This window comes from Verruconis gallopava (genome assembly GCF_000836295.1).
Source record: "Verruconis gallopava strain CBS 43764 unplaced genomic scaffold supercont1.16, whole genome shotgun sequence".
Classification (NCBI taxonomy): Eukaryota; Fungi; Ascomycota; class Dothideomycetes; order Venturiales; family Sympoventuriaceae; genus Verruconis; species Verruconis gallopava.
In genome coordinates this window covers 39,607-65,641 of record NW_015622152.1, presented here as the reverse complement: position 1 = coordinate 65,641, position 26,035 = coordinate 39,607, and the positions used below count along the sequence as shown (strand labels likewise).

Genomic DNA, 26,035 nt, shown 5'->3' with positions numbered 1-26,035 from the left:
TTGACATGTCTATTTTGACATCAGGAAGCTTCTAATCGATGATCCGACCAGTTAAGCTTTCCGTAAATCAGAGAGCTGCTTGCATCGAATCTTAGTCCTCATCTCTCAAAACCACACATGAACAAGGCGAGAAGTATTGTGCCGTCACAAAATCATTTTTTCACGAACTGTGTTTAGGCTCTATGTTAATGGGGTAAGTTTCAGCACCAGCCGAGGTAGCTTCTCAATTGTGAGGAGATTACGTCCCTAACTTGCGTGGGGCAATACGATCTCCAGCTTAAAAGGACTATCCAGCTGTTGCCTGCAGCATATGTGGTCAACATCTCTAAAATGAACAAGACACACTTTCGTAACGGCCCTGCGTGTCCTGGTGTTGCTTTTATTACAGGTGGCGCTCGTGGGCTTGGAAATGCCATCGCTGTTTCTTTCGCCAAAGAGGGAGCACGAGGTGTGGCTCTGATCGACATCCAGGACGATGACACGTTTAAGAAAGGAAAGGAAGCGGTGGAAAAGTATGGAGCGAAGGTAATCCGTCCAGCTTGAATCCGAGAAACTGGAGAACTCATAGCTGTTAGTGCATAACTATTCACGCAGACGTTACCAAGGAGGATCAAGTCGAGCGAGCTATTGCGGAGACGGTCAAGGAGTTTGGTCGTATCGATTATGCGGCGTGAGAAGCCATTATTAATTCTGCGTGGATCAAGTTATCGAACCCAAAACGCTGATATAGACAGGAATTTTGCTGGCATTATTGGACCTCTTGGACCTTCGTGGGATATTTCGTTAGAGGAGTGGAAAAAAGTGATCGATGTTAATCTCGTTGGCGTTTGGATTTGCACCAAGCACGAACTTAAGCAGATGCTCAAACAAGATTCGATCGAGGTGTTAGTGGAAATTTGCCAAAGACGTGAGGCGCATGTTCTGATTGCATATAGCGAGGAGGGCCGAGTTCCCCAACAGGGATCAATCGTGAACTGCGCGTCCGTAAATTCCATACAAGCAGGAGCGGGAACCACGGGTTATTCCGCGGCAAAACATGGCGTAATGGGAGTCACTAAAGCCGTTCGTAGTCCTTGGACGTGGAGCTTGTTGCACCTAGTTGACATGTTGTAGGCATGCCTCGAAGCACGAGGATCGAACATTCGAGTTAACGCAGTGTCGCCCGGGTTTTTACTAACAGATTTAGTGAAACCGTCCTTTGATAGTGAACAAACGGGTCAAAAAATGTGGAAGGTGTACGAAGACCGACAAGGCAGAGCAGCTAGTTTCAGTGAAGTTGGAGATGTGGTAGCGATGTTAAGTACTCCGCGCTTTAGCTTAGTGAACGGCCATAATCTTGTGATTGACGGGTATGCAATTTTGCTATTTGCCAAGACTGATACCTTGCTAATTCTTCACAGCGGTTTCACGATCAATGAAAATACCGTGTAGATAATCCGCCAGCTAGATATTCTACTCTCTGTATATCCGCCAAGAGAGGACAATGACAGTTCAACAAGGCATAATCTACATATCAGGGGCAGCAAATTTGACAACTACACATGATTCTTTTTTGTACCACGACTGACTACGTTGAGAATGGCCAACAGCCGACGACGCGTTCCGCATCTTGATCAATGACGAGAGCAGGTGCTGCACCAAATTCCAACGGGTTTCCCTCCCAAATTACAATGTCGTTAGAACTCTTCAAGCCAAGAATGCGTTCAACATTAGTGCTAACAAGAGCAACAGCGTATTCGTCACTCAACCCTGCGTACTTCGCCGCCCAGCTTGCCTCAATAGGAAGATTATGAATGAAACTATTCCCTTCGGAACTTTCAATTGCGAGGGCAAAGTTTACGCCCGCTTCATGAAGAATCGCGACCGGTGATCGCGTCAGAGGTGGTCCAGTGAGCAGGTCCTTCTTCTCCCAACTGTCCGGTGAGCCACGATGGTGAGTGAATATCAAAGAGACATTGGCTCGAGCGATAGCGTCTGCGACTAGAGGAGCCTCTGCTCCGCCAAATAGAACAAGTTTGAGGTTTGGCATGTCTCGCTTGATCGCTACTAGTTGAAGTATGTCATACTAGTTCGCGTTGTCAGCGAAAGTCTCTCGAGGTCCTGGATTTTACTTACCCTATTCTCAGTATGTATGACGAGAGGAGTATCACCATTAACAACGCTGCCATAGATGTTATTCTTGCCACTATTTTGAGCAAGCAGCTTTCGCAGCTTTGCAACTGAAGCTGAAACCGTTTGAGTGCTTTTCTTCGCGCCTTGACCAACCACAATGTGCAAACCTACTTCATCCTTAAAGATCCCCTGCTCCAGCACGTTCTCATTTTCGCTAGTTTTAATGCCGACACTAACAGCGCCACCAAAGCCACCTTCGTCTACATGAGGGATTGATACAGCGCGAGTCACACCTCCGATGCGAGCTCGTCCAAACGCTTTGCCACTCAATCGGATGCCATAGCGTGCGTATATCAGTTGACTTGGATCTGATACATCCAAATCAGCTGGAACTCTTCCATCAACCGTGCTCTTCTCTGCTGGAATTTCCTCCAGTCCTAGGCCGGTGGTCACCGCAGTGAGACCAGGAAAAACATGACCGTTCTCAAGATGAATTCTCTCGCTATTTACATTAAAGTCAGAACATTTTGCTGCAGAGCCAAAACACGCAATTTTACCATCTGCAACTGTAATCGCCAGATCTTCAAAGGTCTGTCGCAGTGCGCCCGCCTTGTGAAAAAGGGATCTCTTGATGCCGGTAATATGGACACTTGAGGTTTCAAAGATATTCTTGCAACTTTTCTGCTTGTTCGGCGTCTCTGCGAGTGGTCGTGTGCGGTTTGATTGCTCTGTTAGCGACATTGGACTCGACAGGCTGCCCACATATTCCCTACTTAGTTTTTCGTCTAGAGTCTCGCGGCCGTCCACATAAACTTGAATCGGAGTGGCACCAACGGACAAAGGATGCGATGTCCAGATAACGAGGTCAGCGTCATATCCTGGCTTTGCAAACCCGATGCGATGATGGAGACGGAGCGATCGTGCTGGCACGCTTGTCACCGACTGCAGCGCCTTCAGCTCGGACATGCCAAAACGATGCCCATTTTGAGCTTCAAAAAGAAGATACTTCGCGTTCGTTGCTTCCTCGCCATGATCAGACTTGTAAGCCACGGGAACGCCATGTTCTTCGAGGATCTTGCCGGCGTACAGATTGGCTTCGTAACCTTCCTGCTTGTAGAATCCGAAGTCAGAAAAGGTGGCAATCGTTATGTTGTCGCCTCCGGCCTTTATCATTTCAGGAACTTTCCAAGCAGATATTGCGTGATGGAAGGCTCGAATACTGAATCCAAATTCTTTGCTGTGTCGAAACATGGCTTGGAAATCTTCCGGTTCGTAGCAGTGATTGTGTAGATCGACCTGACCACGGAGCATGCCAATTGTGGATTCAAGCTCAAGCTGCTCTGGTAGTCCTTGTTTTGCCAAGGAAGCGATGAGTCGAGCATCACCACGCTCTCGTGCTGCTTCGGCTGCAAGGCACCATGCATCTTGTTGTTCCTTGAGCTCGTGGGCGCGTTGCAGGTGCTTGCGGAAGATCCAGGCATTCCCCATTCGAGTGTGGTCGTAAACTCGTCGAGGGTTTTCGCCACATGCCATCTTCATATACCTCCTCCTGTCTTCGTCAGCAACTCCGTACTCGAGCAGCATTTCTTCTACGTTTTCTTCCCCGTCTTTACCAGCTCGCAAAACATTCTTGACTGCGTATGCTTCGCCGCCCATGATGTTTGCAGAGCCAGGTAGAATTAGGGAGCTCGTTATACCACCTGAGCGAATAATGTCCGTGGCAATGTCGTAAGGCTTGATGCTGTCGAGTGAACGAACGAAAGGAGTTAACGGCCCCGTAGCTGTCGTCACTGATTTGTCGTTCATCTCATTCGTGTCTTCAGTAGCGGACAATGCCGGCCAGGTGCCAACTAGATGGTGCGAATGCATGTCCACAAGTCCGGGGGTAACATGTCGGCCCTCAACGTCGACAATCTTCGCATCGCCAAGAAATTCGAGCGCAAGGGCAACGGGAGAAACTTTTGTGATAACGCCTTTCTCAAACTCAATATTTACGCGGGTATCAGCCCATCTATCACCGTCAAAGAGTGTGACGTTGTGCAGCACGACAGCTTCTTTCTGGCCGGTGACATGGTTCCAACGCGGATTCGCTCGCCCACGTGTAACTGGGTCCTCGTACTCGACTGGTCTCTTTCTGAAGCTAGCACACTTCCTGAGTCCTATTTCCAACTTCTCGGTATAATGTTGGGTCAGTACGAGTTGACTTCTCGATGTCCAAAGATATGACGAGAGAATGCTAAAATGCAGGTACGCCGTCGATATAATACCAATGCATAGCCAGACTAAGCTTCTACGATGGCTCGAACAGAAGTGTGTCACGTGTAGAAATTTGTCTGTCGGGACTCCCATTTTAACGCAAACGCAGCTTACTGGTGGTGTGGGAAATGCAGTTGTTGAATCGTAACGAGTATTCAAGATTAGTGAGTACGTGCCTTACGCACTAGACCGTATTCGGTAATCAACCTCATGGTTGCATTACGACGTCAATCTGTTAATTGGAACGAGCTAGAAAGGTCGTACGGCTTTGACCTTCGGGTTACTGCTCAAACAAATTACCCCACCATTCTTGTACTGTCAACTAGTAACCCAATAGTCTTCCCGAAATAGGTGTACGCTGAAGATTCAAAGAAAATAGTGTTGTATGTGTCGAACAATGTATCATTTCTTCATTTCGCTAGCCACTAATAATCAAACGACTCGAGGTCCAAACCATTCGGATTTCCATGCTAGCTGGCTGTCACATTGGCGGACTTAGATTCGTCATTTGGCGCTGCAGGCGTCTTCTCTTCTTCATCAAACACATTGCCCCAGCCTTTCACAACATCCGTAGCAGTTCCATCTTCCCAAACATCCACCACCATATTTCCCACAGTGCTATCAAGCAGTCCTCCCCAGTCGTACTCCTCATAGCTTACGACACCGTCGACCGCCTCATTTTCTTTGTTCGGTGCAAAGAACGGCGGTGAACTTGGCATGGGAAAGTCGGACCATAGATTGTCGTCATTTGGAGGCGCAATAAGGCTTTGCGACTTACTTGCTGCGAGCCTGCTGATAGTAGCCATGTCTCCAAATGTAGTCGAGAGGTTCTTCGCAGGAGAAGAAGTAAGTGTCCAATTGAAAGCTCTAGAAGGACTGCTCGTCAAACCGTCTGAAAGAAACTGATTCAAGCTCTTCGTAAATGGAGTCATGTCTTTCGCACTCTGTTGTTGCTTCTCCGCCAATCTTGGACTCCTCCGCTTCGTTGGTGTCGGTGTGTCTGGTGGGCCCATGCAATCGTTGCTGCGCTTAGAGCCCGTCTTCGGTGTCAGTCCTGTGTTCGGAACGCCAGCCTTTGGCGTAAGGCCCGTGCTCAAAATTGAATGCTTAGAATTGGAATTCGGTGTCCTTGGAACGGTTTTGTTTGGTGTCTTTTGCTTCTGAGGTGTCTGAAAAATGCCATCTTCAAAAAGGTGCGCAAACTCATCATCGTCATTATTCGTGGGAGGAAGATTTTCTTTGTTCATGTCGGAGGAATCCTCAGTGTTCAACACTGTCGTCGTCTTTGGTAGTGAAATCGAAGTCGAATCCGATGGCGAAAGAGCTGTGCATTGGGCCTTGCTAGCAGACTGAGAAGCCGAGGTTTCAATACTGTTAGCATCAGATGTGGAGGAAGGGGCGTTATCAAGCGATTTAAACTCGCCATCCTTCCTGGGCGAAGGAAACAAGAGTCGTCTCGTAGGTTTAGGAGTGAGACTATCGTTCTCAGCATCAACTGGAGTCTCTTGCATTCCAAGGTTGCGAGCCGGGCTTGATTGTATAGCCTTCTGTAACGCTGCGTACTCCCCGGGCGCATTCGACTGTTGGGTATCATTTATCAGAATATTCTGAACAGACGTCGAGGGCGCTGGACGTTTCGGTCCTTCATGATCGTTCTGCTGTAGAGCCATATTGCCATCTTGCCGATTCATTTCTGAATGCGCGACGTCATACTGCGATTCAGGCTGTCCAAATGGATCTGTAAAAGTGGGCCTTTCGGGGTGTGGTGTCGGCACATCCCAATCCGACGAAGGTGCCGGTATATCAGATGTGAGCATGTCCGCAGCACCCTTCTTCCTTCGAGAACCCTTTTTGTTCTTCGTCTGTGTCTGCGCAACCGATGGATCCCACAACTCTCGCGGTCGAAATTTGCCCCACTTGCGGATGTAGTCACCGCATGGGTTGCAAAAGTACGTCTGCTCGTAAACTTTCGAGTCGCGTTCTGCCTGGGTGAGGTGTCCATATTGCTTGAAGATGCGATACTTGGTTATCTTGCCTTGCTCATCCCGCTCGAGAACCTCTAGCATGTGTATACCACTTCCGACACCTACTGTGACGTTTTCCGCATCGCCATCAAACACTTTGAGCCAGTACGGTCGCCACGTTGGAGTCTTTATCTCTCCACAATTGCAACAAAAACGAACTGGAGCACCAGAGGCAACAGCAGCCTCTAACTGATTGCTTATCGATGTCGAACGAATCAAGCCCGAACCTCCTTTCGAGCGGGATTTCTTATTTGTTGCTGAAATTTGTCCTAGCCCACTGTCCGAGTCAATATCAGATGAGTCCGCAGCAGCCCAGCTCTGAGCTTTCTTCAGGGTACGTCGTGGGGCCCGTCCGCTCCTCTGTCCAGCCCTTTGTGGATATTCATTCCTTCGTGGCTCCAAAACATAACTAGCTGATGTGGGGCCTTGAAAATAGTTATGCTGTTTGTCGTTCAGAGGGATCATCGACGTAGTGGATGTGTAGTGTGCTGCCGCAATGTTTGGAGAACCTGAAGTGCGATTTGATTGCACGAGTGCAGGACGTGCTTGAACAAGTTGTGTTTGACTGTTCGTCTGATTTGCATTAGACATTGCGGGTAGGGTGTTTGGTTCTTGGGTATCGGCAGTTTGTGGTTGAGAGTTCTCTATCGACGGTACAGCCTTGTGCATATCAGGGGAAGCAGCACTAGTTGGCACATGAATAGAGGATGTCTGCCTCGACAGAGGTTCTCGAGATGTCTTGGATGGCGCACGACCGCCTCTTCGATGAGCGGGTAGCGTATTCGGTGAAATTGGTGTCTGATTCCACTGTGCTGATGCCATTGCGCTCTTTTGGCTTAACGGATCGAAATGCGGGAACGAGTTCATCGGAAGTTTAGCTTGTGGGCCTGGGTGAATGTGCGCAAATTCGATTTCCCCTCTTGCTTTCCTCGCCAAATGAGAGTTCACCGGAGGTTTCATATTTGACGATTTCGTTTCGTTTGCTGTAGGCAAATCACTCTGAAAACCAGAGTCCAAAGCAGCTGGTAGCTCGGGAAGCGGACTCGAAGGGGGTTCTATCGGTGTAAATTCAGGCGGAGATGATGGTAAATCAGGACTAGGTGAACCATGCCTGCTAGATCCACCATCATAGTCGTTCGAGTAGATGCCAGAGTCGTTTCGTGCCAACTCGGGTTCCGCTAATGCATGGGAAGCACTTCCCGTAGACTCTCGTCTCAGATTGCTTCCTGCTCGCGAAGGACCCGGTCGTCCCATTCTCTTTTCTCCAGGTCGTGGTGTGGGTGCTCGAGGAACCATGTCTCCACCTGCTGAGCTGTTGCCAGCTACGGAAGGTCTAAAATCGCGTATGGAAGCCGCAGTCGTCACAGCAGATCTCAAAGAACCTGCATTGCCTCCAAATGATCCTCTCCCATGCCAGTCCGTCTGCATTAGACGGGCTCTCTTCCTAGACGGGGCGTCCTCGAACCCTTGATCGTCAATAGCTGATTCGCTCTGTTGTGGTTGATGGAATGAAGCACGTGAAACAGGTCTTGAACCATGGAAAGCAGCAGGCCGATTTGCCGCAGAGTGATGGCTCGGTGTCGGACTTCCAGCACGGCTGCTGCATGGCCCATTTGAGTATACATCATCCTCTGGCGCAAATTTTGGGGTGAGCATGTCGTGTAGTTGCTCCACACCGCCCACGTTCGCCCGAGCGTTTGATTGCCCAGCAGATCCGTCTCTCAAGATCCCGGCATCCGGAATGGCTTGCAAGAACGAGTTCCACGCGCTGCTATCGAAACCATCGGGCATAACGACGTTGGGATCTCTGTATACTGCCATACTCTGCAAATATTCTCGTTTGGATCGCGTTGGAACAGGTACGAGCTTTAGTTTTACTTCTAAAGTCTCTTTGATGCCACCTGATGCAAACAGTCCCATAATGTTCTTGCAGACTCGACCTGTGACCATCGTACCAGACTCTCTCGCGGGTGCGTTCGGCGTTGGTGAGGCGGTTGCAAGAACCCACGACAGCATTCCCTGCCCAACAAGCGGCGTTTCATATTCCGAGTAATCGTACGCGTAGACAGTGTAGTCGTTCTCTAGCTTAGCTATCATCTCAGGGCTGACCACAATGACCGTGTTAGTGCACAAGAACGCGGGCCTCTTCGCAGGGCAAGTTTGCCTCACCTAGCAGCCACGATAGCCTGTATGCATGTCCTCAGCTCGACAACGCCAATTTCCGTTGACTCATCAAGAGCCACAACCTGGATCGGAACAGGTCTGACCAGTCTCGCCAAGCAATTTGTTTTGTTCTCGTTGTCGAATGTGTATAGAACTTTCACTGCGCGCGAGTCAGAGATGAAAAGACGTCAGATGCTAGGCATTAGCCAGTCGTACCTCGCATAACACGCCTTGGTATGTCTGGTTCTCCATCATCGGCTCCCTCAAAGGCAAAACCGACCGATACATCTTGGGAGCGCACGTCGTCCACGCGGAAGGGCGACGACATCGCGAACGCGTCTTATCCGCAAATAATCCGTTCGAGCACACAATTGCTATCTTGTACGACGCTGCATTGTAGGTGGATAGCTTGGGAGTCCAGAAGGGTGTAAGGAGTTGCGGATGTTGCGAGTGTTGTTGAGCGAGTTACGAGGAGTGGGTACGCGTTGCGCAACAAGACGCGGGTAGTGCAGCTGAGCAGAGGGGGGTGACACGGGGCCTATAAAGCCGAAGATACTGATTCTGAATAGAGTAGGGTGATGAGGCTCTGATACGGCAGTAAAAGGCGAGTTACGCACAACTGAGGAGGAAAATGAGATTGGGTTGTGAGGTGCTGGTCGGTAAGTGTACGGGTGAGGCCAACCAGCCTCGTCGAAGTCGCGAAGAGCTTGAGCCATAGCCAATGACACTCGGCGCGCCTTACGTTTTTGGGAGTAGCTCCTGCTCGACCATCTCACTACTTGAGCTAGTCGTTCCTTCTCTTCTCACGTTACGTTACGCCTCGCGTCACGCGTTCTTGGACTCAATCGACGGTCCCCAAGCATCCGCCTCCAGAGCAGCCGATGGGCGCTGCAGCTTGGCCATGATTCTCGTGGCCTGTTCAATGAGCATTTGCACAGCATCGCTGCGCTCTGTTCTCGCGCCCTTGGACTGCGCGTACACAATCCGTCAAGAGCAAAGGGAGAGCTGAAAAGTCTTCACCCTCGCGTCACGAAACGCGGACAACCTGCCGCACCGTTCAGACACGGCCAGCTCTCGTTGCGGATCGAGCAAGCTCTGTCGACCAGGCTGGAAATATATGAACAAGGCCAGAATTCAAGCCGAATCTGCCGGGATGCTTGCGGAGCTTAATGTGTTAATCTCGCCCGGGTTTGTGTGGCAGAACACATATTCCAGCCCGAGCCTCGTCATCTGAGGCATATACCAACCTGGAAGACGACAAAAGTCATAAGCTATCTGCACGCTCCGATGCATCTCCCTAGTTAACGGCAAGATTCAAGTCTAAAGCGATGAAACTCAAGACACTCCACGTGATGATGGGCCAATTTATCAGCTTGGCCTTCACGGTCGAGAGAGAAGGCCAGCATCATATCTCCCGGGCTCCCTGCTTATCTCTCTCTCTCGCTTGCTCGCTGGACCAGCAAGCTCTCATAAAATCTTGCAGCTAACTTGCTGCCGAAGGACAAGCAGACGGCTCAATACTAACCCAAGGATCGGGTGCCACAACCAAAACACTTGCAAAATGGATGATGCATGTGCACCTGTGAATCTAGTAGATCGCCATCGCCAGCTCAAAAGGAATGCCCATCTCCTGAAGACCCCCTTTCGCTCTCTAAAGCTGAGGTCAGGATCGTGTGTGTCGAAACCATGGTGCTTTTGCATGGACTGGATGTCTACGTGTGTTTCCTGCTCCTCCCAACAGGGGCTCGTTTAGTATAATGCACAATTGGCCAAATTTATGCTCATTCCACACGAGCAAACAACGTTATGTCATCTCTACGGTTTGGCTCTCCGGCTAGTCAGCGCTAGTGATTCTCCAGGGAGGCCAATCTAGAGATTTGATGACGGTTGGTGGGTTTTTGTCCCGGCAGCAAGCTGAAAATAATCCTTGAGGATGACTTCCTCGAACACTTCGCATTCGATGCCTCATGTGCTCGATTGTTTTTGAGACGCACACACGCCGAAAAAGATGGAGAGCCCTTCTAATCATGTTCTTTAGCTGTAGGTCCAACTGATCAATTCACGTACACGTCCCTTGCTGCTCGGTGCTTGAATTACTCCGAGCCTAGGCTCATGCTCTTGGTTCCTCCCACATGACCACTACACACTAAAATCATAGCGATTACCGTAGAGCTAGTCTACGGCCACGCACAACGGTTACGCCCACAATATGCTTCGTCTGGCCAAACCAAAGCTCGGCAGCACATCATCCCCAAATCGTTTCGGCGCTCGGAGGAGCGGACATCATTCCGTCACCAACCTTGCAGCTCGCTCGATGCCCCGCCTAGCCCCGCTGTACCTGTGCAGGCATACGAGAGCGGGCGCTGCAGGTAGACTTGTTCATGACGAGGAGGTCTTTCTCATACAAAAGATGGATTAGATTATATCGCTTAACTGAAAAGAAAGACTTCATTTTCTGCGGCTGCAAGCGGTCACCCATTTCATACATCCTTCATACAAAGGCTAGACAACAATTTTATCCGCCCATAACCTAGAGCTCCTTCAAAATACTAGCAGTCCACTATGTCAAGTATGATCTTATCTAACCTCGCATCCCGTACTACTAGGCCATCAAGTACTGACCATTACGCAACAGCAAAGCACTTTATCTCGGATCCGTCTCACCTCGTCAACACCGCCCTCCATGCTGTAACTCTCACAAACCCATCCCTTTCCATCGACCTACCAAATAAAATCATTTACCGCACCAATGCGAGTCCTTCAAATGTATCCTTGATCTCCGGCGGTGGCTCTGGTCATGAGCCCTCCTTCGCCTCCTTTGTCGGCAATGGTCTTCTCACATCTGCTGTCGCGGGCACAATCTTCGCCTCGCCATCAGCAGTGCAGATACGCAACGCGATCATGGGGCGTGTGCCGACGCAGAAGGGCGTGCTTGTCATAGTGATGAATTATACAGGCGATGTTTTGAACTTTGGCATGGGCGTTGAGAAAGCGCGTGCTCACGGAGTGCCAGTCGAGATGGTCGTCGTAGGCGACGATGTTGGTGTCACGCGTTCGGCTGCAGGAAAGGTGGGAAGAAGGGGAATCGCAGGAACATGTCTCGTGCATAAGGTCACCGGAGCTCTTGCGGAACAAGGTGCCAGCCTGGACGATTGCGTTAAAATTGCGAAGTTGGTCAGTGGAAACCTAGTCTCTGTGGGCGCGAGCCTAAGCCATGTGCATGTACCAGGAAGAGATAAGGTAAGCGCAGAGGAGGAACTGGAAGAGGAAGAGATAGAGGTAGGAATGGGAATTCATAACGAGGCAGGCAGTGAGAGAGTGAAGACCGATCTCGTTGGTTTGGTGAAGAAGATGCTCGCTCAACTGTTGGACCAGACAGATAAGGAACGAGCATTCTTGAACATCCCCAAGGGCGCTAAAGTCGTGCTCCTGGTGAACAATCTCGGTGGCGTGTCAGTCTTGGAGATGGGCGGCATTGTCGACGAGGTCGTCAGGCAGTTGCAGGACACGTGGGGTCTAGAGCCAGTACGCACGCTCCTCGGCACGTTCATGACAAGCTTGAATGGGATGGGCTTCTCCATCTCGCTCTTGCAGCTGCAGGACACAGGTTTGGGTGCTGGCAAGAGTATGCTTGAATTGCTCGATGCACCATCAGAAGCCACCGGCTGGAGTGCAGCCATCAAGACTTCAACTTGGGATAGAGTAAAACCTGCGATCAAGACAGAGGAAATCAAACCTGTAGACGAGGAAGAAAAGCCAGGAAATCTGAAATGTCTGTTTCTATACAGAATCTAGGGAAGGAGTATAGATGCTAACCTGCGCACTAGTTGACTACGCTTATGCGCGAACGGCGCTAGAGACCGCGCTCAAGCGTCTAATTGCAGCAGAGCCCGACATCACAAACTACGACACCATAGTTGGCGACGGTGACTGCGGCATCGGTCTCAAGCGGGGCGCCGAAGGTCTTCTCAAGATGCTGGAGCGTTCAAAATCCACAGACGACGTTCTCATCTTCCTTCAACGCGTCATCAAAGTTGTAGAGAGTACCATGGACGGAACGTCGGGCGCAATCTACGCAATCTTTTTGAACGCTCTCGCCGCGGGAGTGAGAAGTCAGAGTCCGACGAGCACGAGCGCTGCAGCCGAGGTCAGGGAGCCAATGCAGGTTGGAATCTGGGCCAGAGCGCTGGAAACGGCTCTCCAGTCCCTTGGGAAATACACGCCAGCCCAACCCGGTGACAGGACATTGGTGGATGCGCTGGATCCATTTGTAAGCACATTGAGCAGAACTGGCAGCGTACAGAAAGCGGCAGAGGCGGCACAAGAAGGCGCAAAGAAAACCAAGGACATGAAGGCAAGCCTGGGAAGGACGGTGTACGTCGGTGGTGAAGGCTTCAAAACCGTACCGGATCCAGGCGCCTACGGTCTTGCGGAGTTTCTGATGGGATTAAACGAAGGTCTGAAGTGATGTGTATCTTCTTTTGCATTTGATGATTGACGCGAGGTCTGCAATCGAAGGAGGAGAAAATATATAAAGGCTTGGTGTATGCCTTACATGATCATCATGTCTCATTTTTTTTTCGGGCTTGCCAAATCCTTTTTCTCTCACAATTTCCCTCCCCCCCTCTCTCTCTCTCTTGCCCTGGCACCGGCCGATATAACAACGCTGAAGCTTTCGTGCATTGCCATCGCTTTCTACTTCCCGCGAGGAGCAGTTGAGATCCCTCAAGATGCGCCCACACAAGCTAAGCGTGCGTAACCAGGCGTATGATCCAATCCAGTAAGCATCTGCTTCGCGCGTCAGCACGCAACAAATGGCTACGACAGCAGCACCAGGATGACCGAATCGCCCCGCAGAAACATCTTGCTGATGAACCTGTCCTTGTTGACGACCCTGCCCTTTTTGCCCTGCGCGTTCCTCGGCTGCTCGCTCCACATCTCCTTCACGTTCTCGAGCACCATGTTGAAGTGCCGGTCGAACGCCTTGACGCGCGCGAGCAGCTTGCGGTTGTTGCGGCACGAGATCAGCACCTGCCCGTGCGACCGGACGGCCGTCTGCAGGACCGAGAGCGGGCCCATGGTGAACTCGTACTCCTCCACGAGCGAGATCTCGTACTCGGTCAGCTCATTGCGCGGCTTGTTCATGAGCTCCCTGGGAGGATGCGCGTGTCAGCTCCCCCGCTCTGTGGTTGGAGGAAGGGGGGAGGGGCCTCGTGGTGCGAGAACTTACTTGGCTTTCGCCTCCTTTTCTGCGAAGGACGACATCTTTGACGGTCCGCTTCTCGCGTAGGCTGCCGAGTGGGATGGTGTGGGCAACGTTCACGACGAATTCTTCTGCAAGCGGGCTTCCGGACGGCCGGTCGGGTCTCTCTTCGCTTCGCTGATTTGATTGAGCAAGTCTGAGCTGGCCCCTGTATCTGGCGGATTCGCGGCGAACGTACGCTGCGCGACCTGACCAAAAAGTTTGGAGGTGAATGCTGGGGAGCAGTGATTCTGCCTTCATGCCTCAGGCATAAAGATCTATAGTATCTTGCACATAATGCGCCAGAGCAGTGAGGCGCCTTTTTAGACTTTGTTCTAGAAGCTCAACCGGCCACTTCGGCAGGGAACGCGAAGTTGCAAGCCGTGTTCAGAACGGTGTTTCTCTTGTAGTCAATCGCATCCCTGGCTCCGTGCACTGCACGCCCTGTCCCGCCGGAGGCCGAGCCGGAGCCGCTGATCGCTCGACGAGTGCTGATTAATCAAGCTGTATACGGGTCACCTCGTACCACGATCACATTGGCAGCCTGTTAGCAACTCTACGCGCGGCAGTTAGGAGGTCTGGAACAGCTAGCCCTGCATATACCATCCCCGAGACGTAACAGACACAAAACGAGACTTTTGGCACGCCGGCTTACCTCGTTAAGCTTTCCGCCCCCCCCAAATCTTATTCATGCCTCGAAGCCTGCGTGATCGTGGCTTTGCTTCGGCATGTCTCCGCGCTGTTCTTGATCCTAGTCCGTGCATTTATCTCTCCAAGTTTGGGGGCAACACGTGCGGATGCTGGGCATATCAAGGCAACGCGTTCGTCATCACAACAGGCGACATCCTCGCACATAAGCTCCCCGAATCACTTCATCGGGACACTGCTCCAGGTAAGCTGTGCCTGAGATCATTGGCTGCCTTACGTTCCTTGAACATGTGGTGTCCCGCTGATCTATATTCCAATTGTTTAAACTCGCCGACGCTGCGTAGTTTGAACCAAGAGCACGGTTGTCGAATACGGTTCCAAAACAACCAAACATGAACAACATTTGCTAATGCCTATATCACGATTCACCTTCGTCCTTGATGATTGCATAGCATCTCTAGTGCATGATGAGCGTGCATAAGCTAGGTTCATAACATGCATATCTTATAGATTTTAGACTTTACATCACATCCAGAGGCCTTCCTTCTCGACCATCTGCTTTCGTCCTAGTCAACTCGGCTCATGTTGCTTCAGCACAGCCGTTGGTCATTTGACGTAAGGGAGCAATTCAAAGGAATGAACATTTCGATTTGGGTTATCTCATTCAGTTCGTTGAGTAGCGTGGCAGATACAAGACAAGCTTGACTTCAATTTCGACTCCTCCTCGAGCCCCTCCCTCTTCGCTGCCCTCCGCTCGACTGTTCTTGATAGTCGTCTTGCTGTGACAATTCTTGACCGTACCCATACGCGCTGTAATCTGTCTCGTCTCTGATCTCAATCGGATGCAGGGTCCTAAAGACACCGTTAACTAGCCATTGACAGCCAAGGCAGTACACGTGACGGCATGCCACTCGTTGCTCGTCCGAGCTTGATGAAGTGCTTTGAGGTGAGAGTTCATTTGCAGCTCCGTCTGACGAAGCGTCACTCGCCTGAGACGCATTGTTGGTATATGCAGCGTAATATCCAGAGTAGCCAAGGCATTGATACGGCGTTGAGTAATCGGTCGGCAAACCGGAGCGATGTCTGTCGAGAAAAAAAATTTCGTTAACATCGAATCCGCATCAACGATCCATAAAAGATAAGTCTGTACTATACCCGCACTGACAGCAGCGCACCACGGTCAGGAGTTGTCTACTTGGTGGGTTTTGAGTGTTGAGTGTAACGACAAGGCGTCTCATGATGTCTCGCTGTCCGCGTTGCGACCTAATCGCGTTGGTGCTGGCTTGCGCTCGTTGGTTTTCGTGGTAGTATCTTTGTGAGTCGAGCGCAATGGCGAGGGCCCAATCTGACATGGTTTAACACCACGGGCAGCACAAAAACAGCAGACGTCTTATGGTGATGTTGGGCGCACACCTTCTTCGGCTAATATATACCTGATTAAGACGACGATGGTGCACGAGACGGGATAGAGTTCGGACACATCAACCGGACTTCTGGCAAGTGAGGCGACTGGATAGCTGATAGAGTCAAATAATTTTTTTCTGCTTCATGTGCGGTATAAGCAAAACAGCACTGACACTGACGATAAGGTACGCGTCATTCTAATGGCTGACAGCGGGAAACCCCCGGAGGAGCTTGTAGTAGAGGGTCGATGTATAGTGCTCTCCATTATAGATTGTTGCCTTGCTCTTGTAACACCCCACATTCCCAAGATTAGCAAAGAAAAGCAAAGAGAGCGCAGGGAAGGTTTGATCCCAAGAAACGAATACAACGTCTGGAAGAAATGTTTGGCACAGATGCTCCTTAGGCGTCAAGAAATCAGATCATGTGTGCCTCTGAGGTCGCCATGGATTGCTAAGAAAATGCGAGGCGGCAGGCCTCACAAGCAGCAGGCCTTAACGCGTCTCACCATCAGAGTCCCACCAACAGGATAGCTCCTAAGCGAGGCGCGGAAGTTTTGCCGACAGCTCGATGTGAGATGAGCAGCAGTGTTGGAGAGGACTGACGTTTGAGGATTGGGAATAGAACGACACCAATCGTGACGGCTTATTTGCGTCGGATACGCAACCGTGATCCCGGTTCCCAAAGGCTGTTCCTTGCAAAAGGTGTCTCTGGCTATCGATTAGCGAAATGGCCGTTGAGATCGAAGGATAGGTGCCGAACCCTCAAGAGGCAGGCCGTTCTGGCACACACAGGGTTTATGAACGTGCAAGGACAAGTTTCTAACGCGTGTGGATTTGAGAACTGACTAGGCCGGGCCCCACGCGGGAAATGCACAGCATCGGACCGCACGCACGAACGCACGCACGCGAAGCAAGGAAGAAAGTGTTTCACAGCTTGTTTCAGTAGCAGCGGAATAAATAGGCGCAATGGAGGGCGTGCGTCTGACTCGAATTTGTTCTCATTCTGTCCCTCGTAAAATGCCCCTGTTATGGGCTTTCTCCCTCGTATATGATCAGGTTTTTGTACTTCTGCATCAAGTAGCCCGTTGGGTCGTCCTCTTTGACGTGTGCCCAAGCTCCTGCAAAGTGTATGAAGAACATGCCCCGCTCAAAAGGTTTCTTGTTTCTTTGGTCCCAACATCTGATCTCTTCCGGGAATGCATTTATCGACTGCTGAGGCAGCATGATGAACCTGCCCTCGAGGAACGCGGACTTGAACATGATGTCACGCATGCAGTCCTGCTCGCTCATCTGATGCTCGTACGTTGCATTTGCCTGGTGGTACTCTATCACGCGATTGAAGAAGCTGTGGGCTCGTGGGGTCGCGCGGGTGAGAAAAGAGCCAGCGTTCAGCTCGAAACTAGAGCCAAAAGTTAGATCAAACAGGAAGTTAAAAAGGAAAAAAAAACTGTGCCCCTACGCGCGACAGGATGCACATACCAGTCTGGTGTAAACAGAAAGTCAATTTTGTCCGGGTTCTCCACCTTTGACAAAGCATCTTGGATGATGTCCTCGACCTTGACGTTCATGTTCATGACGAGCGTGTCGAAATCGATCCACCACACCCAGTCGTACTTTGTAGCATTGATAGCGCGCTGAACCATGTCGAACTTGTGCCACATCAATCCTCGCTCGTTGTTCGCTTCCAGGTCAATTATGAAGTCGTAGTCATGAAGTCTCGCGTAATCTGGCACTCTTCCGTAAGCACACGACGCGCTGCGCGGGGCATTGAACCAAGCAACTTACGAAACTTGTTCTTCAGCGACAGGTGCGTGTAAGACTTTTGATCGGTGTGGAACGTGACGATTGCGATTTTGCTCTCGTTGAGCGGACGGAAGCCCAGAGGCCGCTGGAGGCCCTTGGCCAGCACCTCTGACGGCGCGGACGCCGGAGCAGGCGTCGGAGCCGCGTCGAATCGGAAGAAGAAGAGCAAGAAGAGCACGACGACGGCAACCAGGATCTTCCAAGGCTCGAAGAATCGACGGGGGAGGACGCGACGCGAAGGCGAGTACGGCTTTTTGTGATGGTATCCCGACATGGTTGACGATGGAATAGAAATGAACGAGCGACCGGAGATATTAGAAGAGTCTACGGGAAAAATGGCATCGTGAAGGTAGGACCGTCGAGATGACAGTTCACGCATGCAGAAGACCCCCTCCTTAAGAAAGGGAGGAGAGGGCGTTGGGCGCAGGGCTCAGACTGAGCAGTTTAGCGTGCTGCACGCCAGGCTGAAGAGACCGACTGGCTCAGAGCGAGACCAGCCGTGACCCGACGACGGATTCTCCATCTCTTGAAGCTTTTTTTTTGGTTCCTTTGGCGGATCGACGAGGTTGACTTTAACATTTTGCTTTTGGGCGACAGAAGTCAAACGTCGGCCGGTCTCCTGTCACGCAAAGTCCTGTAGTAGTTGGTCTGGTAGCTTTTTTCCTCACGAGTCCATGCGAAACTCCGCCGGCCGAAAAGTGACCCTTTTCGAACCAACGTCCGGGTCGGCAGAGGCGGCGCCCCAGGGCCAGTTCGGGATCTGCAGCGCTGCCAGCATCATCATCGTCATCACAAGCATCATGCAACGGCGGGTTAAAATTGGAAAGCGAAAAGACGGAGATCCTGGGGAAGGATCCCGAGCCAAGGCTAAACCCGAACAAGACGGCCGGCATGCCACTCATTGTCAAGACCTCATCCCTTCGTGCCAGGCGTCGGAACCGCAGCATTCGACGACTCGCGCGTGTGTCAACGGCTGCGTCCGGCGCTGTTTGCGAATCCCACCTGGCGAGGAGGACGAGGAGGCTTTCCGTACAACCGTGACACACATTCTCTTGCTCGTATCCACCCGCTGTTTCACCCCGACTGCCCAGTCAAGGACCTCATTCCCATCAGTAGAAAGCCTCCCCGTCTCCGCTGCCTGCGTATATATGACTCAGGCAACATTTCAAAGACCTTAGGGAAGTCGCGTAGTCGAGTTGGTAAATGGACGTTGTCCAACTGAGTTCGAGTCTCTGCCGCTGAGAGCCTTTGCTCTCAGCTCATACAGCCTTCACTGCTTCTTCCTTTTTTTCCTTTTTGTTTCACAATTCCCCCCCCCCCCCCCCCCCAAAAAAAAAAAAAAGAAGAAAAACCAATCAGCCGTGGAATCAGGTCACCACCAGGAAGCTCAAAAATATTCACGGAAGCTGTTGGGCGTTTGAGTGTCCTGATGCCTCTTTACGGTACTTTCCAAGCTTCAAACTCTAACCACCACTACCACCAAATACCCCTACAGGCCGCTTAAACTTCACTCCACTCCCGCTGCACGAAGCCCTGGAGCAGAGCACTTCGGGCTCTTTCCCCTTTCCGAAAAGTCTCCGCCGCGCTCGTGCAGATGCGCGACGTTCGGAAGGGAGCGCTTGACGAAGCTCTGGGCTGAGGTCGAGAGAGGGTTGAGCGCAAAAGTGATTGCCAGCAGCGAGACGGACACGTTCGAGGACGTCTCGACGCCGTTGCTGTACGCCGTGGCTCGGCGCACGCCCACGGTCGAGACGACTTTGGTGGCCTTCATTTTTTTTATTCATTTGATTTAATTTAATTTAATTTAATTTAATTTAATTTTTTTCTTCTTTTTTTTGGATCGCGAGCCGATTCTGCCTTCTCTCCATGCGGAAACCTAAACGCGGCGTCGTGTCCGACCGATGCTGGACACGACCGCGTCGCTGCGTCCACATTCCGCTCTCCCTCCTTGGTGCTTCAAAGAGCGGAGCCTTTAGGCACAAGAGCCACCTGTTTGCAAAGCATCCTGCGCGACAAACAAGGCCTGCACTCTTTTGGCCCAGGACCTCTTTGGAGCGGTCGTGAAGCCAGCTTACGCCGCGGGCCTCTTACGGAAGGAAGGAACAGGCACAGCGTGCGTCTCCTTGTGCAACGGCATACGTCCCGCGAGGTCTCTACGGCGCATGACAAACGTGTGTGAGAAACGCGGCACAAACGAACCTCCTCAGGCAACCCGTGATGTGAAATGACAGTCGCAGCTCACCGTCCATGTGAAACCTCCGCACAACTACTCCCTGAACCCCGTTGATGCCTCCCGTCTCTCCAGATCAGGGCCTCTGCGAAGCAGAAAGCGTTCTGCGGTGCTTTGAAGCTGGCGAGTGACGGGAAACACGCTCGGTTTGATGGACGAAGGTGGAGTAGACGAGATTACACTGCGAGCGATGAGCAGTAAACGATATGCATTAAGTCGATCATTGAACTCCCCCAGCTAGAGAAGATATCTCTTTGTGCTACTCCTATCTGAGGAGGATGATTCCTTCTCCACGTTGCCCTTCTCCAAAAAAAAAGAAAGAAAATTTTAAAAAGAAAGAGGTAACAGATAGGTAAGGATTGGTTGCATTTAAGAACAGACCAGGAGACAAACCGCGGGGGAGGTTTAATGGGCATTTAAATGTACACATGGCGATCTGATCAACACGGCGAATCGAACTGCACCGCACATGAGACTTGAAAGATGCGTGACAGATGAACGGTGATTAGAAAACCCACCCGTGCCCCGAAATGTAAGCTTTATGAAGCTGGGGACGAGAAGGGCCCGTCTATATTATTCTGAAAGCATAAAGTGTTCGTCTTCGAAGACCGCAAAGTACATGAGTAGCCTCCGTATCAGGACGTCGCCGAGTAGGCGCACATTTCCTCTCGTTTCCATTCGGTCGTGTCCAAAGACCCATCTGGCACGTTTGACGGGCCGTAGAGATCTTTGACAGTCGTTAGACAGACGAGCCCAGAAGTGACCAAGTCCAACAGGCGCGTCGAGAAAAGCGGGAGGGATGGAATTCACGCCCTGCCGACCTTGAACGACAAAATCTGCGCGAAGAAACAAAAAGTCAGCTTATCTCGGTTCACATAGTACGAGCATCACGCGGCACGTACATCGTTCTTTCCGACCTTGACAACGTCGTCTTCGCTGACCCTTACGCCACCTACGGTCTCCACGTACGCGATAGGCACGTCGCCCATCACCTTCCTCGCCACGTCCGCAACAGTGCTACCCCTTTTCACGAGCACACAATCCCTAAACACTTTCTCGTTACCCGACACGCCTTCCTTAAGGAAACCGACGCTTCTGACCGGAAACACGGGCACGAGGCCAAGAAGTTCGCTTGCGCGAGTGAGCACCTGCACCACGCCCGTGCCGTTGAAGCGGTACAGCACCATGTCCTTAAGGTTGTCTAGGCGGGCCGCTAGCTTCTCGTCGAGCTCCTTGAGGCCACCGCCGTTCGGATCCCCGTCGTCGATGAGGTCTTGTCGCGTTTCTATGTAGTCCTGTCCCTCTTGGTAGCGGATATAGCCCTGCTTGGCCAGGCGGCGGAGGAAGACCTCCGAGATGGCCGAACACAGGACGAGCGTTTCGGGAGGGTACATCTTGGATATCTTCATGATGTTCTGGCGATGGAGTATCATAAGCGGCGGCGCCCGTGCACTTGCGCAGTGCGAAATGTCAAAAAAGGGGAAATGCTTACCTTGTCTGCGTCTGGATGGTCGATCTTGTTCAGCGCGATGACGGTTGGAAACTTCTCATCCACAAACGCGTTGATCACCCGCTCGATCGTCTCGTCGGACCACTGCTCGAGGGGCTCCTTGATGGCCAACTTGTCCAGGACGCGGGCCACGATCGAGCTGGTGCTGCCGTAGCCCGAAAACTGATTCTGCAGCGTTTCGACCGCGTTCGCCTCTGCAAAGGCGCCGTGCCGCCTCCGTCAGTTACCTGCGTGCTCATCTGAGAGTGTGGAGCGCCGTATGTCGATACATACATATATATATACATGTTTACACTTTGTGGGCGGAAGGGATGAGAAAGGTGTGAGGAGACAAGAAGTGAACTTACTCACAGCGACATGTCGTCTTTTGATGCTGCCCCACCGCTCCATGAGATTGCCTTGGATCCAGCGCACGATCTCGCCTCGCAGCCAGACGATGTCGTTGCTGGGGTCGTAGCCCCTCGTCGCCTTGCCCTCCGCATCGGTGGTCCCGCTCACGTCGACGACGTGTATAAGGGCGTCGGCATGGCGCAGGTCGTCGAGGAACTTGTTGCCCAGGCCCTTGCCTTCATGCGCGCCGGGCACCAAGCCAGCGACATCGAGCAGCTCGATGGGTACAGACCGCTTGCCGTTGACGCATGAGCCGTAGTTGGGCGCGCACCGGGCCTCAAGGTGATATCGAGAACAGGCACACGGGATCTGCAGGTATCCTATCGCGCGCTGGGGGTCTATAGTGGTGAAGGGGAAGTTGCCTACGGGTCGTCAATGGCGGTCTGCAGCACGAGGACGACATACACGGATAGGGGAGGGCGTGGGAAGAGGAGGAAGAACGAGAAGAGGTCGAGACATGTGTCGTCGCGCAGGCGGCACCGGAGCTTCGTACCTACTTTCGAGCTGGCGTCCGTCAGACTGCGTGAGCAGGTTAGCCCATCACGTCCTCCCGAGCGGCATCGCGGCAAGTCCCAAAGACGACGTGCCTGTTAAGCGTGGTGCTCTTCCCGCTGGAAGGCTTCCCCACCAGCCTTGTCACAACGTCCCAAGTCAGTGTCAAGCAGGCCTTCCGAAAGAGGCGTCCAAAATGTTCTTACCCAATAAGTGGATCTCGCGGCATTCCTCGCGGCTGCGTCCCGAGCTGTTGAATAGTCGCAAAAAAGGCCGAGTGGAAACGGACGTTTACGTTTTCTTTTTTTTCCCTTTTGTGTAATTTTTTTGCTAAAAGGACGATGACGGCACCACGCGCTCGTCACGTCCCCTCATGGGAGGGAGTGGGCGGCGGGAACCAAAAAGGACATTAATTAGGGGGGGCCGCGGTCAAGAGTCTCCCCAAATAGGAAAACGTTGACCCGCCCGCCATAAAAAAGAAATAAAATGAGAAATAAAAAAACCCCCCAATAAAAAAACCATACAGTATTAGGGCACTCTACCTTCCTGCAACGACAAAAGGCAAGAACCAGAACGAGATATGTTGGGGAAAAAATGCAGGAAAAAAGGAAAAGGATAAATTGTTCGTGTCGGTGCGCGCTCACATCGAGAGTACGTCGAAATCCAAGCTGGCAGCCAGGCTGGGACATACACGCGCTCTCCCCTTCCCTTTCCCCCCCCGGACCCGTTGGCCAGGCCCACCGCGATTTTAGCGCCAAGGCCGCGTAGTCGTCGTTTCGTCGAGCATACGCGTCCGGGAGATTGATGAAGAGCTGCCCGGTACATGAATATATATATATATATATGTACGTGTGTGTGTGTGTGTACTTTGTGTGCGTGTGCGGACGTTGGGTTCACGACTAGGCATTGGGAAGAGGGCGACGGACAATCTTGTGATCTGCTCACCCGCAAAGAAACTTTTTATTGCAACTGTTCTCTCTCTCTTTTCCTTCCTGTCGTGCTTCTTTTTTTTCCCTCTTTCTCTCCGAATGCTCCGATATACCGTGATCAACTTGATATCTAAACTATACACACACGCAAACACAGCGGGTTGTAGGGGCGCCGGGCGAGAGCGAAAGAAAAAAAAAAGACTGTCATCAATTTGTCTAAACGCCATCAATGGTCATAATTGTCTACTATACTTTAGGAAGACATGGTAGAGCCGCAGCGCAAGAATCCAAAAGAAAAAGATGTGATACCAATCTGGCGGACCACAGGACAAGACCCAGAAAGAAGTAGGAAACAGGGAGCGAAAGGACAGAAAACGAAAGCCAACATCCGGACACAAGGTAAATTGAGAGAAAGGCAGACAATTGCCTTTTCCACTCTCTTTTTTTTTCCTGTTTCACTCTGCACCGGCTTTGTATTGCTTCTTTGCCCCAGAAAGCTTCAAAGCCGATTCCCAAAATGCTAGAACTCAATTCCCCTCAACGTAGTAATCCTTTTGTAACAAGCGCATCCACTGCCCAACGTTTGAGCACATGAATGAGCACAAACACACGTGATAACCAGATACTAGATACTACGTCCTCGCTCCGAAGCGCCGGACCCTTAGAAGAGGAAACCAGCACCGCCAAGGAGGGAAGAGGCGAAGACGACGAGGCCAGCAACGAAAGGAGCTAGGGTCATCTCCGGAACGCGCACGTTTGCAGCAGCAGCCTTGGACGAGGACGAACTGCTAGATGTGGTGGTGCCATCAGACATGGCAAAGCCGGTGGACGGGGTGCCGGCAGTCTGGGAGCCAGTGTTGCCGTTGTTGCCTGGGCCCGCGCCAGCGCCGCTGCTAAAGTACTTCTTCGCACCTTCCGGCATAATGGGCAGGTAGTTACCCGTAGGATCGTTCACCTCCCAGTGCTGGCTCTGGGCCGGGCATTGCGAGGGAGACGAGCCCGACTTAGCGCCGCCATCACCGGACGGAGCAGGGGTGGCGGAATAGGCCTTCTGAAGAGCGGCAAAATCGTCGAGCTCCTCCACCGAATCCCCGTTGATGTTGACGAGGCCGTAGTTGGACGATTCCTCCGAGTACTCGTACACAAGACCGCCGGAGTAAACAGGGGTCATCTGGTCGCTGTACAGAGCCGCGATTTCACCAAAGTCGCGCTTGTTGGTGTTGCAACCGAATTCGGACAGGCTGTGAAGGTGGAAAAAAAGGTAAAGGTCAGTCACGACTGTCCGCACTCGCGTCTTGTTTTCAAAAATGGGCAACTCACAAGATTGGGATGCTGTAGTTGCTGTATTGCTCGACCTTCTTGTCCCAGCCGGAAATGGTGAAGGACGACGGGTCACACCACGAGTAGTCGTTGAAGGCGAAGAAGTCAGAGCGAACGGCATCGTTGCCACAGTTCATGTACGTGGCCATCTCGTATCGGTTGCTCTCGACGTCGGCGGCGGAATAGCCGACGGGGATGGAGCGGTACTGACGAGCGGCAATGTACGCCCTAATGTCGCGGGTGACGGCTTTGACGTAGGGGGCGGCAAAGGTGTTCGTGTCGTCGTTGATGACCTCGTTGCCGGAGTAGAACAGCAGCGTGTTGTCGTACTTGGCAAACGCATCGACGGTGGCGAAGACAGACTGCAGGTACACGTCGTTGTACGACATGTGGATCGACTCGTTGTCCTTGCGGTTGAGCGAGTAGAAGGGCGTGTTGACGTCCAGGGCCAGATAGATGCCGGCGTCGGCGAGCATCTGCATGCACTGATCGTGGTCCTTGGAGTTGTCGACCGAGTACACGCGAATGGTGTTGATGCCCAGCTTCTGGAACTCCTTGACGTCGCGTGCGCAGCCGTTAGCGTCGGCAATAGGGTCTTCGTTGGCCGAGGAGCCGCCCGGCTGGTAGTCGACGCCGCGGATGTAGAAGCGGCTGCCACTGGACGTGTAGAAAGCTGCGTACCCGTTAGGTGCGACCGTACGGGGGAGCCTTGCCTGGCGTGCGAAGAGGGGGTTTGCATCTACATACCGTTGCCCTTGACGCTCACAGGTGGAGTCTTGGGGTTGGAGATGGTGTTGGCTCTCTTCTCGACAACCGGGCCAGCGAGAGCCGTCGAGAAGATGCCGGCGGCGGCGAGGATCGAGACCTTCATGAGGGGCGACGATCTGTAGGTGCACTACGCGGATTGAAGTCAAAAAGAAAAAAGGCAGCCACGCAAGGACGTGGATCGATTTGGGGGAAAAAAAAAAAGAAGAAGAGCTTTCCCCCCTGGAGCGATACGAAGGTGGAAAGGAGGAAACGATGGAGGCGACCAGAAAGAGGACGGAGTCGACGTCGAAGGAGTGAGAGCGTCAACGGAGAAGAAGAGGCGAAGACGGAGATCAATTAGAATACCTTAACGAAGCGGTCGTCGGGGGGGAGGGGCAACGATGAAGGAGAAAACGAAAGATGCAAGAGCGAGAGTAGCAGAAGGATTGATGTGAAAGAAGTCAGGCTGACGGAAGGGTGGTGGTCGCGGTAGAAAAACGAAGGGTCGAGGGGGGGGAGGGAGGGAGATGGAGAGCGACGAGGCTGGGCGCCAATGGGCACAGCACTGGCATTCGCCTGGCACCAACGGGCGCACGCCCGCCAACGTCTGGGAGGATTCTTGTGGGCAGCCAGAAGAGCGAGCGACACACGGCGACAAGCGCAGCCAGTCGCAGTAGCGGCCCTCTGTTCTTCGCCAGGCGGTGCCCGTCTCTTGCCCCCCCCCTTGGTCTGCCCCAGCACGGGCTGGTCGTCGCCAAGATCTCAT

At 52.1% G+C, this 26,035-nt stretch overlaps 9 protein-coding genes across 11 annotated transcripts; 2 read left to right on the top strand and 7 right to left on the bottom strand.

The window, feature by feature from the left end:
- Positions 1-242: 242 nt before the first annotated feature.
- On the top strand, positions 243-1,500 carry PV09_05204 (uncharacterized protein). The gene is made up of 6 exons (XM_016358684.1): positions 243-525; positions 576-670; positions 735-884; positions 936-1,062; positions 1,114-1,349; positions 1,401-1,500. The coding sequence occupies exons 1-6, from the start codon at positions 331-333 to the stop codon at positions 1,429-1,431; spliced, it is 834 nt and encodes a 277-aa protein (XP_016213303.1). The 5' UTR covers positions 243-330; the 3' UTR covers positions 1,432-1,500.
- Positions 1,369-4,502, bottom strand: PV09_05203 (uncharacterized protein). Its single transcript, XM_016358683.1, has 2 exons — positions 2,116-4,502; positions 1,369-2,065 (listed from the first exon to the last, which is right to left on the bottom strand). Exons 1-2 carry the CDS (start codon positions 4,459-4,461, stop codon positions 1,568-1,570), a joined length of 2,844 nt encoding a protein of 947 aa, XP_016213302.1. The 5' UTR covers positions 4,462-4,502; the 3' UTR covers positions 1,369-1,567.
- Positions 4,503-4,749: 247 nt separating this feature from the next.
- On the bottom strand, positions 4,750-9,219 carry PV09_05202. Of its 2 annotated transcripts, XM_016358682.1 has the most exons (4): positions 9,173-9,219; positions 8,772-9,116; positions 8,562-8,715; positions 4,750-8,496 (listed from the first exon to the last, which is right to left on the bottom strand). In XM_016358682.1, the coding sequence occupies exons 2-4, from the start codon at positions 8,881-8,883 to the stop codon at positions 4,839-4,841; spliced, it is 3,924 nt and encodes a 1,307-aa protein (XP_016213301.1). In that variant the 5' UTR covers positions 8,884-9,116; positions 9,173-9,219; the 3' UTR covers positions 4,750-4,838. The 2 variants fall into 2 exon arrangements, with proteins under 2 accessions (XP_016213301.1, XP_016213300.1); XM_016358681.1 differs by having other exon boundaries at positions 8,772-9,219.
- Positions 9,220-10,481: 1,262 nt separating this feature from the next.
- On the top strand, positions 10,482-13,146 carry PV09_05201 (dihydroxyacetone kinase). Its single transcript, XM_016358680.1, has 3 exons — positions 10,482-11,124; positions 11,191-12,327; positions 12,383-13,146. The coding sequence occupies exons 1-3, from the start codon at positions 11,118-11,120 to the stop codon at positions 13,021-13,023; spliced, it is 1,785 nt and encodes a 594-aa protein (XP_016213299.1). The 5' UTR covers positions 10,482-11,117; the 3' UTR covers positions 13,024-13,146.
- Positions 12,948-14,183, bottom strand: PV09_05200 (small nuclear ribonucleoprotein Sm D2). The gene is made up of 2 exons (XM_016358679.1): positions 13,786-14,183; positions 12,948-13,707 (listed from the first exon to the last, which is right to left on the bottom strand). The coding sequence occupies exons 1-2, from the start codon at positions 13,818-13,820 to the stop codon at positions 13,374-13,376; spliced, it is 369 nt and encodes a 122-aa protein (XP_016213298.1). The 5' UTR covers positions 13,821-14,183; the 3' UTR covers positions 12,948-13,373.
- Positions 14,184-15,152: 969 nt separating this feature from the next.
- On the bottom strand, positions 15,153-15,797 carry PV09_05199 (uncharacterized protein; the record flags this gene model as incomplete). The annotated part of the gene is made up of 2 exons (XM_016358678.1): positions 15,153-15,528; positions 15,601-15,797. The coding sequence occupies 2 exons, from the start codon at positions 15,795-15,797 to the stop codon at positions 15,153-15,155; spliced, it is 573 nt and encodes a 190-aa protein (XP_016213297.1).
- Positions 15,798-16,874: 1,077 nt separating this feature from the next.
- On the bottom strand, positions 16,875-17,925 carry PV09_05198 (uncharacterized protein; the record flags this gene model as incomplete). Its single annotated transcript, XM_016358677.1, has 3 exons — positions 16,875-17,247; positions 17,328-17,574; positions 17,634-17,925. 3 exons carry the CDS (start codon positions 17,923-17,925, stop codon positions 16,875-16,877), a joined length of 912 nt encoding a protein of 303 aa, XP_016213296.1.
- A 2,268-nt stretch (positions 17,926-20,193) lies between these two features.
- Positions 20,194-22,653, bottom strand: PV09_05197. Of its 2 annotated transcripts, XM_016358675.1 has the most exons (7): positions 22,480-22,653; positions 22,369-22,413; positions 22,275-22,300; positions 21,739-22,143; positions 21,374-21,585; positions 20,784-21,296; positions 20,194-20,717 (listed from the first exon to the last, which is right to left on the bottom strand). In XM_016358675.1, exons 1-7 carry the CDS (start codon positions 22,500-22,502, stop codon positions 20,688-20,690), a joined length of 1,254 nt encoding a protein of 417 aa, XP_016213294.1. In that variant the 5' UTR covers positions 22,503-22,653; the 3' UTR covers positions 20,194-20,687. The 2 variants fall into 2 exon arrangements, with proteins under 2 accessions (XP_016213294.1, XP_016213295.1); XM_016358676.1 differs by lacking the exon at positions 22,369-22,413.
- A 737-nt stretch (positions 22,654-23,390) lies between these two features.
- On the bottom strand, positions 23,391-25,784 carry PV09_05196 (uncharacterized protein). Its single transcript, XM_016358674.1, has 3 exons — positions 25,270-25,784; positions 24,523-25,195; positions 23,391-24,443 (listed from the first exon to the last, which is right to left on the bottom strand). The coding sequence occupies exons 1-3, from the start codon at positions 25,391-25,393 to the stop codon at positions 23,864-23,866; spliced, it is 1,377 nt and encodes a 458-aa protein (XP_016213293.1). The 5' UTR covers positions 25,394-25,784; the 3' UTR covers positions 23,391-23,863.
- Between the last annotated feature and the right edge of the window lie 251 nt (positions 25,785-26,035).

Bases quoted from the DNA above. Each gene is read 5' to 3' on its own strand.
- PV09_05204 (XM_016358684.1), top strand. From the start codon at position 331: ATGAACAAGACACACTTTCGTAACGGCCCTGCGTGTCCTGGTGTTGCT. The intron at 885-935 runs GTTAGTGGAAAT...GATTGCATATAG, and splicing joins AAACAAGATTCGATCGAGGT to CGAGGAGGGCCGAGTTCCCC. The intron at 1,350-1,400 runs GTATGCAATTTT...AATTCTTCACAG, and splicing joins CATAATCTTGTGATTGACGG to CGGTTTCACGATCAATGAAA.
- PV09_05203 (XM_016358683.1), bottom strand. From the start codon at position 4,461: ATGGGAGTCCCGACAGACAAATTTCTACACGTGACACACTTCTGTTCG. The intron at 2,066-2,115 runs GTAAGTAAAATC...AACGCGAACTAG, and splicing joins TCATACATACTGAGAATAGG to TATGACATACTTCAACTAGT.
- PV09_05202 (XM_016358681.1), bottom strand. From the start codon at position 8,883: ATGTCGTCGCCCTTCCGCGTGGACGACGTGCGCTCCCAAGATGTATCG. The intron at 8,716-8,771 runs GTACGACTGGCT...ACTCGCGCGCAG, and splicing joins ACCAAGGCGTGTTATGCGAG to TGAAAGTTCTATACACATTC. The intron at 8,497-8,561 runs GTGAGGCAAACT...CATTGTGGTCAG, and splicing joins CAGGCTATCGTGGCTGCTAG to CCCTGAGATGATAGCTAAGC.
- PV09_05201 (XM_016358680.1), top strand. The intron at 12,328-12,382 runs GTCTGTTTCTAT...CCTGCGCACTAG, and splicing joins AAAGCCAGGAAATCTGAAAT to TTGACTACGCTTATGCGCGA.
- PV09_05200 (XM_016358679.1), bottom strand. From the start codon at position 13,820: ATGTCGTCCTTCGCAGAAAAGGAGGCGAAAGCCAA. The intron at 13,708-13,785 runs GTAAGTTCTCGC...GCATCCTCCCAG, and splicing joins GAAAAGGAGGCGAAAGCCAA to GGAGCTCATGAACAAGCCGC.
- PV09_05197 (XM_016358675.1), bottom strand. From the start codon at position 22,502: ATGCCGCGAGATCCACTTATTGG. The intron at 22,301-22,368 runs GCACGTCGTCTT...CTGCTCACGCAG, and splicing joins AAGAGCACCACGCTTAACAG to TCTGACGGACGCCAGCTCGA. The intron at 20,718-20,783 runs GTACGTGCCGCG...TTCTTCGCGCAG, and splicing joins TCAAGGTCGGAAAGAACGAT to ATTTTGTCGTTCAAGGTCGG.
- PV09_05196 (XM_016358674.1), bottom strand. From the start codon at position 25,393: ATGAAGGTCTCGATCCTCGCCGCCGCCGGCATCTTCTCGACGGCTCTC. The intron at 25,196-25,269 runs GTATGTAGATGC...ACGGGTACGCAG, and splicing joins TGTGAGCGTCAAGGGCAACG to CTTTCTACACGTCCAGTGGC. The intron at 24,444-24,522 runs GTGAGTTGCCCA...CCACCTTCACAG, and splicing joins AACTACAGCATCCCAATCTT to CCTGTCCGAATTCGGTTGCA.